The 18891-nt window shown below is 30.6% G+C and overlaps 1 protein-coding gene across 2 annotated transcripts; it reads right to left on the bottom strand.

Moving 5' to 3' along the window:
* Positions 1–848: 848 nt before the first annotated feature.
* On the bottom strand, positions 849–8846 carry LOC125816479 (squalene synthase). 2 transcript variants are annotated; one of them, XM_049496091.1, is made up of 14 exons: positions 8470–8846; positions 8097–8139; positions 7392–7481; positions 5889–5964; positions 4945–5014; positions 4219–4362; positions 4017–4121; positions 3699–3845; positions 3119–3194; positions 2576–2666; positions 1882–1968; positions 1763–1808; positions 1600–1669; positions 849–1094 (listed from the first exon to the last, which is right to left on the bottom strand). In XM_049496091.1, the coding sequence occupies exons 1-13, from the start codon at positions 8662–8664 to the stop codon at positions 1607–1609; spliced, it is 1233 nt and encodes a 410-aa protein (XP_049352048.1). In that variant the 5' UTR covers positions 8665–8846; the 3' UTR covers positions 849–1094; positions 1600–1606. The 2 variants fall into 2 exon arrangements, with proteins under 2 accessions (XP_049352048.1, XP_049352047.1); XM_049496090.1 differs by having other exon boundaries at positions 1882–1973; positions 2578–2666.
* Positions 8847–18891: the final 10045 nt, after the last annotated feature.

Raw genomic sequence — 18891 nt, 5'->3', positions numbered from 1 at the left:
ACTCCACAAGGCCAGAACATGGGTGATGGCTGGCTCCACAACACCTTTAACCTACTGGAATTCCACAATCAACAACTCTCATTCGGAAAAACAGAAAAGAGTGGTGGACAGGATAAGCTGGCGTATCTGTAGTTTGATTAGGTCCTAGTATATTCAATTCACGAGCTGATTTCTTTCTCGCGTGTACATTAAAATAATAGTTATTATTTCAAAATGTCGTTTCTTTGATGGAAGAAAATTTGTATCAAGAAGAAAAGTGATTTTCTGAGATATTAACTATTAGTTGACTAACCATCAGAGAATTAAACCCTTCAATTCACTTCCGAGCACGACTAGAAATTTTCCTATAACAGTTATGTCGGATCAGCTTGTGTACACTTCAATATTCCACCAGTACTAGCTACCTTCCACTAACATGGGTTAACTATACTCACTAGGAGATAGATAGGTAGTAATCACATAGTGTTTGTATTCAAACTTGAAACCTCATAGTCATTTTTCCACTTTATTAACCACTAGGCCACACCATCTTTAATAGAAACGGAAAATTATCATGTGCAGACTGCAGATGAAGATAAGGATAACATCAACGTTCCGGGAAAGGTCCTCAAGTAAAACAAATATGAATTGTTTTCTTCACATTTAAGTTACGCCTCAAGTAAAAGGGATATTGCACCCACTAAGAGACTAGTCACCCTTCAAATAAATGCGTAAAAAGGTCGTCACTCTTCATTTCATTTTCACTCAACTGCAATTTGCTTCCAGTTCTGGGAAAACCTCTGAAAATGTGTTGGTCCAAATACAACGGCTCTCTATAAATACGTTAATTTAACACAAAATTCGACAGTGTATTAAAATGAAATGTGCATTACGGAAAAACGACTCTACAACACTTGGAATTTGCTTTCCTAGCTTGCAAACAAATACATACCAAACTAACTGCCATAAATAGGCTTTCGTAATTATCTAGTCAGGTTGAAGATGCAACTATTAACTTAATGAACATAGTAATACAAACATAACAATTAGCAGTACATAATTGGCCAAGAGTTTGTGCTGTCTTCCTTGACCATACTTCATTTTTGTAGACCAATCTACAAATCAGGACAAATAAATCCGGGTTAACACACTCCACCATAAAACTGAAAGGGATACAATTTCCATGTCTCTATGTTGACTGACTCTTAACACAGTTATCCTTAAATTGATACACATTTTCCATAATTTGTTCTTTTTTCACTTAGAATTGGAAATCTGTGATGGCAGAAGAATGACATAACCGAAAGTGGTGGTTTTTTTAAAAAAAGAATTGGGTTAAGTTGGGAGGAAAAGTTTTTGTGTTTATTAAAAAAACAATGCAATCTTAAATAGCAGGTAATAGAAAGAAAAGAAAAGAGAGAATACAAATCATAATTTGGAAAATTACTGTGCTTATTGTTTAAAGGCTAGATTAAAAAAAAAAGGTCATATAATGATACACATGCTTATCATTAGACATCAAGTCAAAAGCTTAGGTGCATAGAGGGTATATTTCTGAACTACGAGGCATGCATCTAAATAATTGGCATGTACTCAAGTATCTCATGATTAGATACTTACAAATGGTCTAAGATCGGTTGCCAGAAAGTTGTGCAAGAATAATAGCCAGTATGATGAAGATGACAACAATCTGCAGTAAATTTGAGAGAATAAGAAAACATCTAATGCGAGAGACATATTGTATCTAAAGCATTAATAAACAATCAGAGCATTGAACACTTACCAGAACTGGTCTGTAATTAGGCTCGCTCCTGATTATGTAAGATTTCCTGTTGATAGGTACATGCATTAGTTGATATTCACAGAATTGTGAAGATGAGAGCAACTAGGATATGTACAAACCTTTTGTTCAAGGTTCCCGAGTCTCTGCAAGTTTTCAGGATGGCGTCAAGCCTCTTCAAAGTTTTTGTTGCATTTGGATCGTTATTATTAACCTAAAACAATAACAAGGTAGCTTTAGTGGCAAGTCTTTACATGAAGAAGGGGAACTTTGATATAAAAAAAAAAACACAGATAGCAGACGGAATGAAACCCCATTACTATTGGCCATTGAGTAAAAGCTTCACCAATTTTGTACCACCAGTTCAAATAGATGATAGATGTATCAGTTCAATTGCTACGAGATATCAGTATTATAATAGGCGCATGTTACATTTAGAAGTGTACTAATTTGTTCTTTTCTTGAACTTCACTGTTGTACATAAGAGAGAGAGCGAGAGAGAGAGAGAGAGAGAGTTTACTGGGATAACTAATTTGCAAACAACAATAAGTATTTCTGGAAGAGGACTTCTAAATCTACAGAGTGACAGGCATTTGTATGCACAAGGTTTCTCGTAGCATGATGCAAGGGTCCAGATAGACACTAAGAGGCACAAAGGCACACTGCGGCACTGCGCATATACTTCTTCCAAGACAAGACATGGATTGTTGGCATTGAACAAAAACGAAGGCATAATCTTCAATATGACCCAGCAAATTCAACATTATCACATTATAACTGGGTAATTAGGCATGATCAGAAATAAATAAGTTCCACACCTTGGATTTCAGCATACAAGAAAAGTCAAAAAAAGCACCATATACATCTGCCATAGTCTTGGTCCGGTCAATGACCTTAGCAGTAAGACCTAGAAAGAAGAAACCAAAAGTTATTAATTATGACGGGTATGATGGATATATTAAGAAGCCGAACAAGCATAGATATATTAAAATCTGAAGCCACAATAATATTCAAAAAACACAAAATTTATTATAAATAATTTCAGTCTGCAAATGTAGTAGAACATATAGATGCATGAATAATACAAAGATATAAGGAGCTGTGGAAAGATCTGAAAGAATGACCATAAGGCGAGGAAGTTAGACCCTATACAACCAATGAATATACAGTATACAGTGTTTAAGATTAAAACCCCTCAATTACATGATGAATTCTAGAGGAAGAAAGTTATTTTGCATATCACAATATTGCTATTGTCAAAAGGGTGGGACGCAAAAACAAAATGGCCGAACTTCAAGGAGTCAGATCGCAATCGGGTATGAAGTCACAAGAAATGCATGTTGACAAAATAGTTCTTACCACGCCTCATTTTTACCACTCCTCTGAAGACTTCAATGTTGTCGTAGCACATAGCTAATGTCCCAATTGCCATGACCTGAGACCATTAGACAACACAACAAGGCAAAAGTGTGGTAAAGAAGGATGCTTAGCAAATTACTAGTGTAAAAACATTGTTTCTGGACGCTGTAAAAATTCTTCCTCCCAGCCTACAAGCTCATATTTAGAGAAATGTGCACAATCTATTTTATTTTTTGATCGCTAAAGGGAATTGTACGCTATCTGTTCATTCACCACACTTAACTCCATGGCCAATTAACCAAGCATCAATATCAATCATGGCAACAAGACAATATGGAAGTACCAAATTTGCTGAAGCAAACTCTGTCAAATCAGCACTTCCCCAAACACAGAACATAAAGTTCCATCTTAGGAACATTTCTTCAAAAAATGAATAGATGGGAAGAACAAGAACTGGAAGTCCAAAAAGTTAAAAAAGGAATCATCAACTGTGGTAGAAGAAATGTCTTCATGTAGGAAGCTTTTAGCTTGATAGACAAATTGAAAGTAGAAAGCCTAGAAAATAACCAAGAGGATATACCTGTGGAATGGCACAGAATCGAAAGATGGCAGGATCACGCAAATTGAACATGTAAGTCAAACAATCTTCTACATGTGACAAAGCATTGGTGACCATTTCATTGAGACATTGCACTGCCTTAACCGAGTTCTCCTCGTACTTTAAGTCCTGTGGGAAATAAACAGAGATGTCAATTAAATTATAAAATGAAACCCATCTTTGGACTTGGACCAAACAACAGCACTTGCTACCATGCACTCAAGTTAATTCGATACCTATGATGTCAGGGAAAACAAAATGAGAAATTCATACATGACCAAGAATATGAGGAACTCAAACCTCAAGCTTGTTAACATATTTACTCCAAATCTCACGGGGCCAGAACATACGGCACTTGGGTACTTCATTTATATCTTCCAAATAATCTCTGATAATGTTTGTTTTCTGCAATATATAGCAAATATGTTAGTATTAGTGCCCTCAACAAAAAAGAATCTCAACGAACGACAGTTGTGCCTGCCACACATGTTAAGGTCCAAACCTGAAGAAATAAACCCATGGAGTTGGAGAGAGAATCTGAAGCCAGATCTTCTGTCCCAGAGGCATGGAACAGTTTTGACAATCCTAGACCAACAAGCCCAGCTACATAGTGACAGTATTCGTCATAATCATCAGTTGTTTCCACCTGCAGGAAGAGATTTATTGAAGCTGAAATACACAGAGGGATTGAAGAGCATTGTAGAAATGAAGCTTGGAGCAAAAAATTATTAACTCAGTAAAGTAGCTACACATTAGGCGCGCTTAAAGGTTTAAATTACCTCTCAAAACCTAACAAGATTTAGCGCTAGTCAACCAAATAACATGTACTTGTTTTCTATTGTTAATAGCCATGTTTTGCTTAACAAACAAAGACTGAGACAATAATTCAACAAATATCATAGTATTCATACAGGCTAACAATGCTCAACTTCGTAGACCAAAAATTTTCCAGTAAAATATCCAAGGAATATATGGGTGAAAAGGACACCTAATCTCAAATAGCATAAATACTAGTAACCACGCCTATCACAATGTACTGAAGCAGAGACCATGGTTTATACTTTTGAGGAGGTGGAATAATCCAATGTCTTGAAGACGACGAATTGCATGAAAAGGGAAACTTGAGATTCTAGCCAATTCATACAAACGAAAAAAGCAAACAAGTATAAATTGCATTTTGTGAGTATCAGAGAATTTGATCTTGTTCTTTTTGGTATATCTTGCATACCTCCTTGCATATAAATTTTGCCATTCCTGCACCCATCCTCATGGTAATGTCCTCAATTGCCTGCTGATAACTGCACAGATATAAGAACATAATCTTCATTATAACCTACTACTCATACAAAAGGAACCCAGAGTTTAAACAACATACCCAATGTTATCCCACAAGTGGAGTCTGGAGATATCAGACCCAGTGTAATCCCGCAGAGTTTATACGTTTTGAAATTCAGACTACAATCTGAGTTCACATTTCTTGTTTCATAAGTAATATGATTTTAGGGTTGAGGAGGGCAGAGGAAACTGCACCACTCATAAGTAACATTTCTGATTCACATTAGGTCACGTGGATTGAGAGTTGAGTTTGGAATTCTCCAAGCGTTGCAAAAGAGTTTAAATTCTGGAGGACATACAGCTACATTATATTTATTGTGTGTCTGAATATTGACTCGTATTGATGTGAGACTTGTCGTTATTTGACATGGATTGCCAGGGAATAATCATCACAAACAGGAAATTCGCACAAAGCAATTATTTGAATTAGAAAATAAGACCCAAGAAAGTCTCTAGTTCTAACAGCAAGAACCCTGTCCAGTGATGAACAGATATCTATTTCATGCAAAATGATATCCTAAAATCCCTGATAGAAAGCTTCACGCTCACTATTTCATGAAACTTTTTACAAGTTTCCAAGTATAAAGGGGCTTCTAAATTGTCATCATAAGAACACTTGAGCGATTTCTGATTTAACTATTTATTTTATACCAAAATTTAAGGTCAGAAGAGAGCGCCCATTATCCCGAGATTTGAATGTTGTTGTTGGTCCTAAGGGTCGCCCCAGACGGATTTCTTGGGGAAAAAACTATGTCTTTACAAAATATGCTGATTGTAACCTTTCAATTGAGCAAAATATTAGTATCAGAAAAACACAAAAGCTGGGTAAGAACTCACAGTTTACCAAGTTCCAGAAAAGCAGTCGAAACATGATGGAATTGGTCCATGAGAACCTTGTACTCCTTCGTACCACCTAACATGTTAAAATTGGGATTAGGAAATCAGTCTATAATGCTTTAAGTTATTCGGGAAAAAATGATCATGGTCCACCCTAGACAGAATGTCTTTGTAGGGAGGGAAATGTGCATTTCAGAAGATTAGAGTAAGAAAAAGAAACTCCAATATAAATAATGAAAGAGAAAAAGAGCTTCTATTTAGTGTAAGAAACTTCAGTATAAACAAGTAATATGAATTTCAGAAGATTCCTAGCTTGCTCCCTTCCCCTTAGCATCCTACCTTTGAGTCAGGTTCACCCATTGGGCCAACACGTCAAGACATTTTCAGGAGAAAATTGACAAAAGAGCCAATTACAACCACTAATAATGCGGAAACCATTCCAGGGTTAAAACATAGATTTTGAAGCTCATTTCCCTATTGGCATCCTACTATTTGTATAGCGAAAGAAATAAAATCAGCATAAGTTATTTACCCAGAGCAAATGAAAAATTAGATTAGAGGACCCACTAGAATGTCCTAGAACTTTACACATTATCTTATTCAGGTCAATGTCTAAGTGCTGGCCAACCCTCAGATGTGAAAGCTCCTCCATGTTTATACATGAACCAACAAATGTATACAGTATAACTAGCAATACAAATCACAACGACCTGCCATCAGCATACAGATGATGAGCTAGTAATGATAGGGTCTTTAGTTTTATCCCCCTCCCCCCTAAAGTATGGATTTTTTAAAAAAATCAAAAGGTTATTGAGAATGAGACATAATATAATTAAGTAATCAATAGTGTGCTCTCTCTAACAATTTAAGTTTTTAAATAAGACTTCAACATGATATTAGAGAGAAAGAGACCCTATTTCAAATCTCACAGCCACCTAAAAAGAAAAGCAAAATAAATTTCCATGTGTTTGGCCCATGAAAAAGAATCAAACCCACACATGAGAGGGTGTGCTGCAACATATATAATTCAGTAACTAGAAAGTGTGCTTTTTTTAACAGGATTTCAAGGATTATGAATTGTTTGGTGTTGAATGACTCATGTCGACAGTGTCTCTAATATGGTAGTAAATAGGAAATTCAAGAGGAAGCTATGGCCTTTTGCAAAGTGTGTTTTGACAGACGACAACTTGAGAAGAGGGAAATGCATTATGGACCGCTGGTGACTGGTGCAGTATGTGCAAGAAAATAGTGGATGACGTGAATCTTGGATCATTGGTAACTTACAGCATATGTACAGCAAAAGAAAAACATTTTTGGGTAGACAGTGAAATATTTTGCATCGGTTTCCATCTGACTTATTCAAAATAATTTCCTTAGTAACCTCTAAAAAGTAGTTGAAGTCTTTCCAACTTGGGATTCTTCAATTGCAAAAGCACGCTCATTATAAGAGAGAAGGAATATTGAGAATTTAGGGAGATCAACAAGTTGCATTCAGAGACTTACATGCAAAGTGCCATTCGCGATCATAAACATGCTGATGAAAAGAGATCAGAATAGGTACTTTAACATCGGTGGGTATGCTGGTATCATCCTCTGTCCACAATAAGAACATCCAAATATGAAAAATAAGCAAAATGTGTGTTACTCAAAAATATGACTGCAACAACCCTTGAATCAACTAAGATTACAACCTAAAAACTACCTTATGAATGTCTAGAATGAAATGAAATAGTAAGTAGCATATGATAATTCATACTAGTATTTAAACAATAAAAGTTAGTCAAAATTTGTTTATAACCAAGAAGAGTTCAACAGGAAGCTGGTAGGCAACTCGTATCATATAAACTAATTATCAAATACCAATATAACTAGTATGAGAAGAACAATTTGCTTCTTCTTTTTTATAAGGAAGAACAACTTGCTTCTTTTCCTCTTTTTGATAAATAAGAGGTTGAAGTTTTCAACAAGTTTTTATTCCCTCTCTCGTCATCTTTCGTTCCTCGCAAGAAGCAATAGAAGATAAGTATGACGAACTGAATCAACGATTCAACCTACTCTTTCAAAGATAGAAGACTAAATTACTAAATTAATCACACCAAATTTTGCACAAAAATGAAGAACTAATACCAGTCATCTGCTTTCTGAGTTTCACATCTCCTAAGAATTCATAAAGTACAAACAAATTTAGATGATAGTAACCGAGCTTACCAACAGTGTCAAGTGCTCGAAGGACCAAATAGAATATGCATACCTGCAACGTTCAATGGAAGTTTTAAAAACAAATTCAAAACAATAGTAATAGTACCACAACTATCCAGCAAATTAACACAAATCAAAAGGAATAACAATAGATTATATCAATTCCGATCAATTCACAGAAACAGAATATAAATTCTTCCTAATTAAGCAAAAATACAAACTTCTACAAAACGAATATACGAGCACACACAGAAATTTAAAAACAGATGGAAAACCAATCAGAAATTTAACGAATCGCAAGCGCTATAGCATAAATGCCAGAGAAAACATTTTTCTGAAGAGAAAAAACAACCTTACAGCATCACGAAAAAAACAAACTTACAGCATCACGAAGCTCGACAGGAAGCTGTTGAATGACGAGAGCAAAACTACGAGAGACCTTTTGAAGCATTAAGTAACAGAAGCCCCAATGTGGCTCCGGCGGGATCTGCTTCTCCGCATGTCTAGCCGCTAGTTTCAGCTTTATCAATGGATACAAATCATCTGGATTCTTCAGAATCGCCCTCAATGTTCCCATTCTTCTCAACAAATTCAAACACTGTTCCGATCAATCACCGATCCACAATCAAATCACACACAAATACGTGTTGATGTATGAAGAAAACAAATCCAGAAAGCCAAAGGTAGAGAGGGAATGGCGTGGGAGTGTTCGGTAGAGGAGAGCGTTTGCAAAATGACAATATATGAAGAAGTTACTGAATAATGAATTTGTGGTAACGACTATACCTATGCTATGTATAATGGTGTAATATTATCGTCTGACGTTAAAGGAATCTTTACTGCTGTAACTTTTAGTATACTTGTTTACAAAATTTGGAATTATTTATCTGCATATAAAATAGTTAAAATAATAAAAAATACATTTTCAAACCTTTTTTAATAAATCACTTCTGGGATTTTTGTATATAAATAATTAATTTTTAATAATTATATAATTATTATTATTATTATTAACCCTTTCACCACATATAGCATTGTATTCAACCAAACATTATAAAATTATTTGTAAAATGGTAGGGTGTGATTTCTACTTTGATATGGTTTGTGTAAAGCCTAATTATAAGAGCTGTATTTACTTAATACCGGACTGCTTCCTTGAAAGATTATCTTATGTAATCATTGATACTATATTTATATTATTAGTAATAATATAGTAATAACATTTTCGAAAGCTCCTCCCTTTTTTTGCCTGTTTTTTTAATATATATATATATATATATTTAGATGACTATTTAATTATTTATTAGCCCGCTTTGTTTGACGAACTTCCCGTTGAAACGGGGTATGGAGTTTAGATGTTTAATAACTTAAAGCCGCGTTTGGCACGATCTAGTTGATTTTCCTCCAATTTTTCTGTGGTGCTACTTGAACTAATTCAGTGGACATACTGTTTTCTTCCTTTTATTGAAGGTAAATAATTCACTAGTTATGATGGATTAGGATATTTTGCACTTGTCAAAGAATTATATAAGTGATTGCAACCCAAAACCACTCAGAAATAGTTATTGGATATGTGAGGCAGATAACTTTTTAAAAATTATAATACATAAATGTATCATTTAACTTGGTTTTATATGGTATTTATACCTTCCAACTTTGATTGTACACAAATAGACATTTAATCTTGTATAGAATTGAACAAATAAATGTATGTGTTTATGTGGCAATTTGTGTCCTATGTGGCATCTTACATAGCGTCCTACGTTTATTATATCACCGCATAACTACTTATTTAATTTTATATAAATTTAATTATATATTTATAAAATTCAAAATTAAAGGACATAATTATAAACTGAGGACAGATGTTAAAAAATATATTTATATATCACGTCTTCTAGAAGTCACCAAAATGTACACAATTTTTCTGTGCTGCTACTCCAACGACTATAATACGACGAAATTCACATTAAAAGAAATTGTTTGTCATGAATAGGTAATTTCTTTGGATTATTAGAAAATTATTTTTTCAAAGAAATTGTATTCTTATCAAACAAGGAAATGACTTTCATCATTTACTGTGAAAAAATTAAATAATTATTACTTTTAAATTCTTATTATTTGATCTAACTAACATTTAGCCCTTACTATTGAGATATTTAATACTCTTAAAAAAATTATCAAATCGCATGTTGATTTGTTAATATTATTATAAATTTGTAATATATTCCTTTTAAAACAGAAATTTATATTTACTCACCAAACACATTTTTTCTTTATGAAAAAATATCTCTTATCATACAAATTACTGTGTGGGGAAAATATCTTTCATTGACCTTTCTCCTTTCTTATCTGAGTTGCCTCTTGTTTTCACTTAATTGATTAATTAATATATTTTTTAAATTTGTCAATTAACGTGAGAAACAAAAGTTAGAATATAGAATAGTTTAATGGACAAGCATTAAAATATGTAGACCCTCATTAGTCATTAGTACTCATGTGACATGTCTCTTGCGTACCACTGTACGGGGTCGTTTGGTTTGAATATGAGTTATGATGGGATAAGTTATGTTGGGATAAGTTATGTTGGGATTAGTTATGATGGGATAAGTTGTCCTGGGATTATTTCTTATTGAGTGTTTGGTTTGTTATATTCAAAATAATATATATTGATAAATTTTAAGAACAAGTTGTTTGTTTACAAAATTACCCTTCACTTTATTTAAACTTTTTAAATTTTTCTTTGTGAGCTTTAGTTATTCATTTTTTAAAATAAAACTTTTATTTTTTTTAACTTAAATATTTTTGTTTATGTATTCCCATGATAAGTACCATGTGTATTTAAAAATATAACTTTTTTCTTATTTAGCTTAAAAATAGAACTTTCCTCTTAAGTTTATTAAAGAGAAGAAAATTTATGAGAAATCAAAATAAAATAAACATAAGAATTAGTCAAATAAATTCATAAATAAAAATTATATTTATATAGTATAATTTTTTAATAGAAAAATATGTATAATTATCATAAAAATAAGGAGTAGTAAATATTATTATACATGGTATTAAAAAAAATGTAAATATACATAAATGTAAAAAATGATATATAAAAAGGATTTAAAGGGACATATTTGTCATTTACCTATTCTATCTCGGGATAAGTTATCCCGGGATTACTATACCACCCATGGGGAGGGATAACTTATCCCGGTACTAATTATTAATCCCGGGATAAGTTATCCCGGACTTGCCAACCAAACAACATAATTTTTTTTTTATCCCATCACTATTTCCTTATCCCATCACTATTATTTCTAATCCCTCACACCAAACGAGCCCTACCAGTATTGATGGTAGTGAAATAGTCGATATGTTCCATCTTTAACAAGAGAATTTTGAGGTTTAAATTTTTGAAAATGATAAAATAAATAAATAAATTGTTGGGGGTGTCTCCCTTATCGAGTGAATTCGAATGTAAAAGTGGTGTATAAAAAAAAGAGTTTAAAAGAAGTATTTTTGTTAATTTACATACTTTATTTCATGATAAGTTATTTTGGGATTATTATAACTTATCATAGTACTAATTGTTAAACTTAGGATAAGTTATCTCAACCTTTGCTACCAAACAACGAATTAAAAGGCACTCAAAAATTATCCCGAGATTAATTCCTCTTATCAAAATTATTTTTAGCTTTTGAAAAATAATTTATTGATACCCCACATAAATACTTATTTTCTCCTAAAACTTTGGCTAAACACTTTTTTAATAAATTTAAAATAAAGTAAAATTTGACCTCTCGAAAAAGCTTGTCTAAACCGGCTATAACTCTTTTATAAAACACTTTTTTTTTCATATAATGCAGTTTTGTAAGTAAATGCACTATGGGTCCACTCCAATCTCTATAGTTTTCAACATGTGAAAAATTGAGTTTATCAACGAATGGATCTACGAACGCCAGTTTGTTCATAATGAGACAATAATGATTAAATACTCGTTTTTGTCCAGCAACATTTTTTTTATTGGTCATTACTCACAACTAATAATGATGTTATTTATTTTTATCGAGAAGTGTGGTGGAATAGAAAAATTCTGTTTATTTTTAGTTAAATTAAAAAAATCAATTATTAAATATGAAAAATTCTTTGATAAAGAGCGATTTTTATCTGATAAATCCTACCAAACGCTAAAATTTTAAATTAGTCAAGTTAATTTTTTTTAATTATCATAAGATTTTTTCAAAAAATTCTAATATCAAAACCACGTCTTACAACTGGTGGTTCATGGCCCACTGCACGAGGAACGACTATTAACACACGGCAAATAAGTTAGGCCAATTGTTAAGGGGCCGGTTGGTAGATACATTAGAAAATGTAGTGTATATATTAACTCCTTGTATTATTAATATTTTATTAGATAAGTTTTTTTAATTTATATATAATTAATGTAATATATAAAAAATAATGAAAAATTATGGTATTAGCAAGGCAGTGAGTTTTAAATTTTAATGCATGCATTTGTATGTGTAAAGATATAAAAACTTTTTTCATATTATTTTCACTATATTTGAGGTAAATACAATTTTAAGAAAATTAACTTTTGATATTTTTCAAAAATTTGAATATTTAAAAGAAAACATCCATTTAAGAGATTCAAATTACAATATTCAAACAAAATTTTAATTTTAACCTGTTTGAAGTTCAAACGCCCTTTACTGTAAGTCACACAGCTCATAAAGTCATAGTAATTAATTAGTAGCCACCCACAAGGCCATTAAAATAATAAAGGAAAATGGCAACTTAATTTATTATTTGTCCTGAACTAGGGGAGTTAAGTGAAACTCATTTGGTCCCACGTTTGAATTTTTGTCGTATCTTTTAAACTATTCATTTTTCCCTAATTATTTCTTTACTTTTGAATTGAGATACCTAATAATAAAAAATAATTAATTACTAGTGAGTTTACCATTTTACCCCTATTAATTATGAAGTCAATGAATTAAAAATTTAAGATTTACAAGAAGTTTTATCTTTTTAAAAATAATTAATTAAGGGTATTATAGATAAAATTTTTTTGTCATTTCTTGATTTGTCAAAAAAGACAAGCAATTAGAGACAACAACAAAAAAAAATGGACAAATAATTAGGGACAGAAGAAAATTTGGCTAGAAAATTTAAAAAATTATAATATTTTTTTTATTTTAAAATAAACTGATGTTTTTTCCACTTTTTAGTTAAAAAATATTAAAGTTAAATGGGTAAAAATATTTAAAAAGGTAAAATAACATAAATGAAATATTATTCTGGCCAAATTTTCTGGCAAAAAAGATTTTTCCTTTCTTCAATATCTGATCTCTCCATCTATAAAGAATCCAAGATTTAAATTGGTATTATTGTTCAATAATGTTAATATTAGTATTAGTACACGTAATAAAGACATTGATGATAAGATCTTTCAAAAATGAAAGTAGTCTTGAGATGAAGTATTTATTATCATGATTATTATTGTGATATTCTGGTTATTAAGCAATATCTAACGCAACTTGACTAATTTTTTTTTTGGAGTAATCAACTATCTTTCATACGTCCAAATACTGAATCCTATATATTTAATCTTATGAGGACACTAACCCTCTCAATCTTACTAATCGAGGATCCAGTCTTTTGACAGTTTAGAATCTAGATTGACTTAAAAAAATAGTTTTTAAATTTAAAATAAAAGGTAAAAATTAAATGAATTTTAAGTCAAAAAATAAAAAGTTGAGTGGAGACTACTTTTGGTTTTGACTTATGTTAAGTCATTTAAAACTTATCTAAAGTCATTTTTTACTTTGTCAAACACTTCCTAGCTTATTTAAAGTCATTTTTGACTTATTTAAAGTTATTTTTTTATATTTATCAAACACTTTCAGAAATCAAAATTTGACTTAAAAGTAGATATGACCAACTTTTAAGCCAATTCAAACACCCTCTCAATCTTTCGGCTTCTGATGTCAGGAAATTACTCTTATAGTAGGAGGTTTACTATGTCCCCAACTCTCTTAAAAAAGTAGACTATCTACTATAATTAGATTAAGATCATAAAAACATAAGCTTGTAATATAGTTAAATCAAATTTAATAAATGAAGTCCGATAAGGGGCCATTTGAAAGTAAACTAAAATCATGCATATTAACCATTACAGATTATTTGTACGAGTATCATCGTATTAATAATACAAGAAATAGTTATACAAGAATTAATTATGCGAATGCATGGCTCATTTGGCTATTGATTTTATGTTGAGATTTTTATATAGAAAAAATTAATAATCAAACAATGTATACAATTATGCTAATTTTAATCCCCTCTAGAAAAAAAATCCCACCTAGTACATATCATGCTTCTTTATTAGGTCTGATAGAAGTACAAAACCCAGCCGATACCATTAGGAATTCATTTTTTTCTCACTCTGTTTGGCGCTCATTTTAAGGTATTAATTAATTTATATTCGATTTACTTAAGATCTATTAAAGGACAAAAATATTTTCTATCCGACTTTTATTTTGGCAAAAATAACACAAATCTCACTAGTTCAAGAGTAAATTACTTTCCGTCACGCGAGTTTTCAACAATTATCAGAATTCGGCCTACAAAGTACAAATACATGTATCTGAATGCACAAGATACATGTATCTCTGATACATAGTGTCAAAATTATGAGTAATTTGTTCTATATACATTGTACCAAAAGTGGATTCATATGTATCTGACTCTCTCGCTTGCCTCTCTCCTATTTTGCTCGACTCTCTCTCTATTTATTTGTATTTCAAAATGTATCTGATATTCCAGATACATGTATCTAGTGTAATTCACATGTATCTGAAATACACAGACTCTCTGGCTCGCCTCTCTACCATTTCACTCGCCTCCCTCTTCTGTCGTCGTTTCCCTCCTCTCTCACTCTCCTCTTCCCTATGAATATGAATTTTAGAGTGCATTTGATAACAAAAATGCATATATCTACGTATATCTAATTTGAAGTTATTAATTTAGTGAGGCAATATGTATTTTTTTCTAACCATAGAAAAAATTAGTAAATATGATAAAAATATTCATGTAATTAAATAGTTATTCCAAAAAAAAGTTCATATACGATATTCAAGAAGCTCTAAGGACCAAGTGTGAAGGACATTCATGTAATTATGCCTCCGGTACAAACTACGCATGAATTGGCCCAAAATAAATTTTGGGTTGGACCAGCCAATGCTTATGCGCCGTGAGACTATTTTGTAGGGGCAAGTGCAAAATTTGTTGGGTTATGAAGGGTGATTAGGGTGTCATACGGAAGCTTACAATTTCCAAATCATATAGTTGATAAATTAGATAACAAAAACTTATACTAAAAATCAAAATATTATTATATCAAAACTAATATAAAGAAAAACATTGAAACTGTTGAGAGAATAAATCTCCCCATAAACAAGACTCTTAAACGACTACATTGTGGATTCTATTGTTATTGTGTTAGAATAAACAAACCTATATTTATAGTGTCTTAAAACCTTTCCTACAAGAAAAAGAGTCCTAAAAGTAGAGAATAAACCAAATATAAAATAATATTATATTTTCCTTTCAAGAAAAATAAAAACATTTATGGTAATGTTTTGTTTTTTCTTTAAGGAAAAATAAATCTTAAATTATGGTAAGAAAATTAAGGCAAAATCCTAACAAAATTGTGTGTGTTTCCTTTTTTTTAAAATCGATATGAGTAATAAACCCATAAAGCGATGGGATATTACATGTTAATGAGTACTATTTATTAATTTGTGTTAATTTGATTGTTACTCCCTCAGTTTCATATTAGATGGACACTTTCAACTTTACACGGTGATTAAGAAATCATTAATACATTGAAAGACTTTACCATTTTGCCCTTTGTTTATATCAATGCATATTAAAATGAGTTACAAAAAATACACCTAGCATATAGGAATGGTTAGTATTGGACTTTAAAATTTGTTTAAACTTCCAAAGGTCATAATTGTAAGGGTAAAATGGGAAAACATTAATTAATTCTATCCTAATTTAGTAAGTGTTCAAGTAATATGTGACAAACATTTTTAGTAAGATGTCCATCGAATATGGGACAGAGGGAGTATGTTTTTAATTTGATATGATTTTTTTGTGAAATATATGTATATTTTTTTGAAAACAGACAAAAAAAGATAGAACAAACAAATTGAAAAGGAATAAATGAATTAAGTTATCTACAATCCCTTTAAATTTTCATACAATTCACGGACAACTCAACCCAATTTTTTAGTTATTGAACATCTCTATTATTTTAAATTTGAATCACTTATTGACTTTTTACTAACATGACATAATGGGCTTAGTAAACCTAGGAATTGATATTGACGCATCAGAGATGTTTTTTAAACCAAATTTTTCCTTTCTTTTTCCGTCACTTTATGTCTTTCTCTTGTTTTTCAAAAAAAACCTTGCGAGTTCAATGACCAAAAATTGGACATTGGTATACTAGGGCCCGTTTTCCACCTTTAGTTTGGGTCATCGGTAGGTGAGTCTACTAAATGCGTTAGTTCAATCATATTAAGTAGGCATTTGGCCATGCTATATCATGATATAAAATCGTGAGATGTAATTAACGTTTGAACATGTGATTTACGTTGATTCTATCTCATAATTTCATATCATGAGATGTGATTCCATATTTTTTAAAAACCATGATATGAGAATTCCATGTCATGATTGGAGATATTTTTAATATAAAAATTGATCCACAAGTTTATATTTTGTTAAAATAGTCTCACATTTATATCTACTAACCATTTATTTCATATGTAAATAAAATTTATAATCACATCATTACTTTTTAAAAAGTCATTTACTCACTTTAACTCACATCAACCGATTGTTGAGTAATAAATTTGTTCTCTTCATTTACTTCAACACCTAATTTATTACTTCTACCATTTTGTATTAATTACAACTCAAAGTAACAATGTTGGTTCTTCTTCTCGGTCACATGATCGAGAAATGCAAGTTCGACGTGGGGAAATTGTTTGTACTATGTGGGAGGATTATATTAAAGACTAGTACACTATAATTTATGTTCAATTTTTTTAATTGAATTAAAGTTTGATAAATTATAGTTAGATGAAATAGTTACTTAAGTATTGAACAAATAGCTTTGTAATAATTTATTATGTGATTTTATAAATTTTTGTTTATTTGGTAAGATTGAATAAACAATTGGGGCTATTTTAATAGTTTTACAACTTATGAGATTCTTATGTTTATGAGAAAATATACAACACAAAAATTCTATATCGCATGTCTAAACAAAACTTCAATTTCATCTCATAATGCCATATTATGATATCATATCATGATACCATATCGCATGGCCAAACGGGCCCTTAAAAGAAAGTGTCGAAAATATTTTTGAATTTGATACAAACTATTAGTTTCGTTTTTAAATTTCTTGAAAATATTTTTTTATTTGACTAATTAAACTTAAATATACCCCAAAATGCATCATAACATAGCAAGTGGTTTCAAACTCTTGTAGGAGCATGTGACTCTTAATAAAAGATCGAGAGATGTGATGAAAACACTCTTAAACTTGACGAGAATTTATGTGTGTATTTCCCTCATGTTGTGAGATATGAGTGTATTTAATTTCAGTTAAGCCATATCCAACCCATCTTTTATTTATTTATTACATATAATTATATATTTTTCTTAAAAATCAACTTCAACTAAATTCTCTATTTTACTTCCGGAGAAAGATTTTTTTCTCCCCTCATATTTTTTAATTCTCCTTTGTTTTCTTATTTCATAATATCAATCTTTTCTTCTTTTCCAAATAATTACCCTAAGTTATTGTTGTAACTTTAAAAATTATTAAAATTACTTATGATCTTATTCCATTTTGAACTATTGCATCAAGTATTTTCGTACTCATTAAAAGTGTAGTTTAATAATTTATCACTATAATATGAAAGTGAATTGCTTGAATTATCATTTAAATTTTGTACATTCCTCATAGTGAAAAATAATTATAATTTTAAATTACATTTTAAATTGGCAAAAATTAAAAAAGAATTGAAAAATTATTAATTCAAGATAGAAGTAGTACACTTGTTAATAACATATTTTTAGATGTTATATTATATTAGAAAATAATTACGAATATTAGAGACTTAGTTAATGATTTATTGGTCTTACATGATTTATAGGAGTAATATTATATAATATAAATAATATTAAAATAATTTAAAATATAAAATATATAATATTAAAATATTTTAAAAATAAAATAGAAAAACCTGGGGTTTCAAAAAAAAAAAATGTTTATAAATAAAGAATATGAATTTTCCAAAGTGTGATCGGAGAGCTTAATTTCTATTTTATATAATAATACTTCATCCGATTAAAAAATAATGACTTAGTTTGATTTGAAACGGAGTTTAAGAAAAGAATTTTTTTTTTTAATCTTGTAGTTCTAAATAAAGTTAAGTCTATCAAATGTACCAAAATACCTTGTAATCATGTGACCTTAAACATATCACGTGGATAATTGAAGTTAAAGTGTTGTTAAAAAAAAAATAAGTCATTCTTTTTGAAATAGAGTAGACGAAAAAGAAAATTTAATCATTCTTTTAGAAACATATATATTATATTATATATATATATTCCATAAAGAGAAAAATAGAAATAAGTTGTATTACGAGACTTTCTCCATAAAAAGTAATTTTTTCTTTCTTTTCAATCAAGCACAGCAACCGACTCTTCATCGCAAACA

The sequence above is a fragment of the Solanum verrucosum genome, unplaced genomic scaffold (assembly GCF_900185275.1).
Source record: "Solanum verrucosum unplaced genomic scaffold, falcon-dt-bn FXZP01000261.1, whole genome shotgun sequence".
Classification (NCBI taxonomy): Eukaryota; Viridiplantae; Streptophyta; class Magnoliopsida; order Solanales; family Solanaceae; genus Solanum; species Solanum verrucosum.
This window is presented reverse-complemented; position numbering and strand designations above follow the sequence as displayed.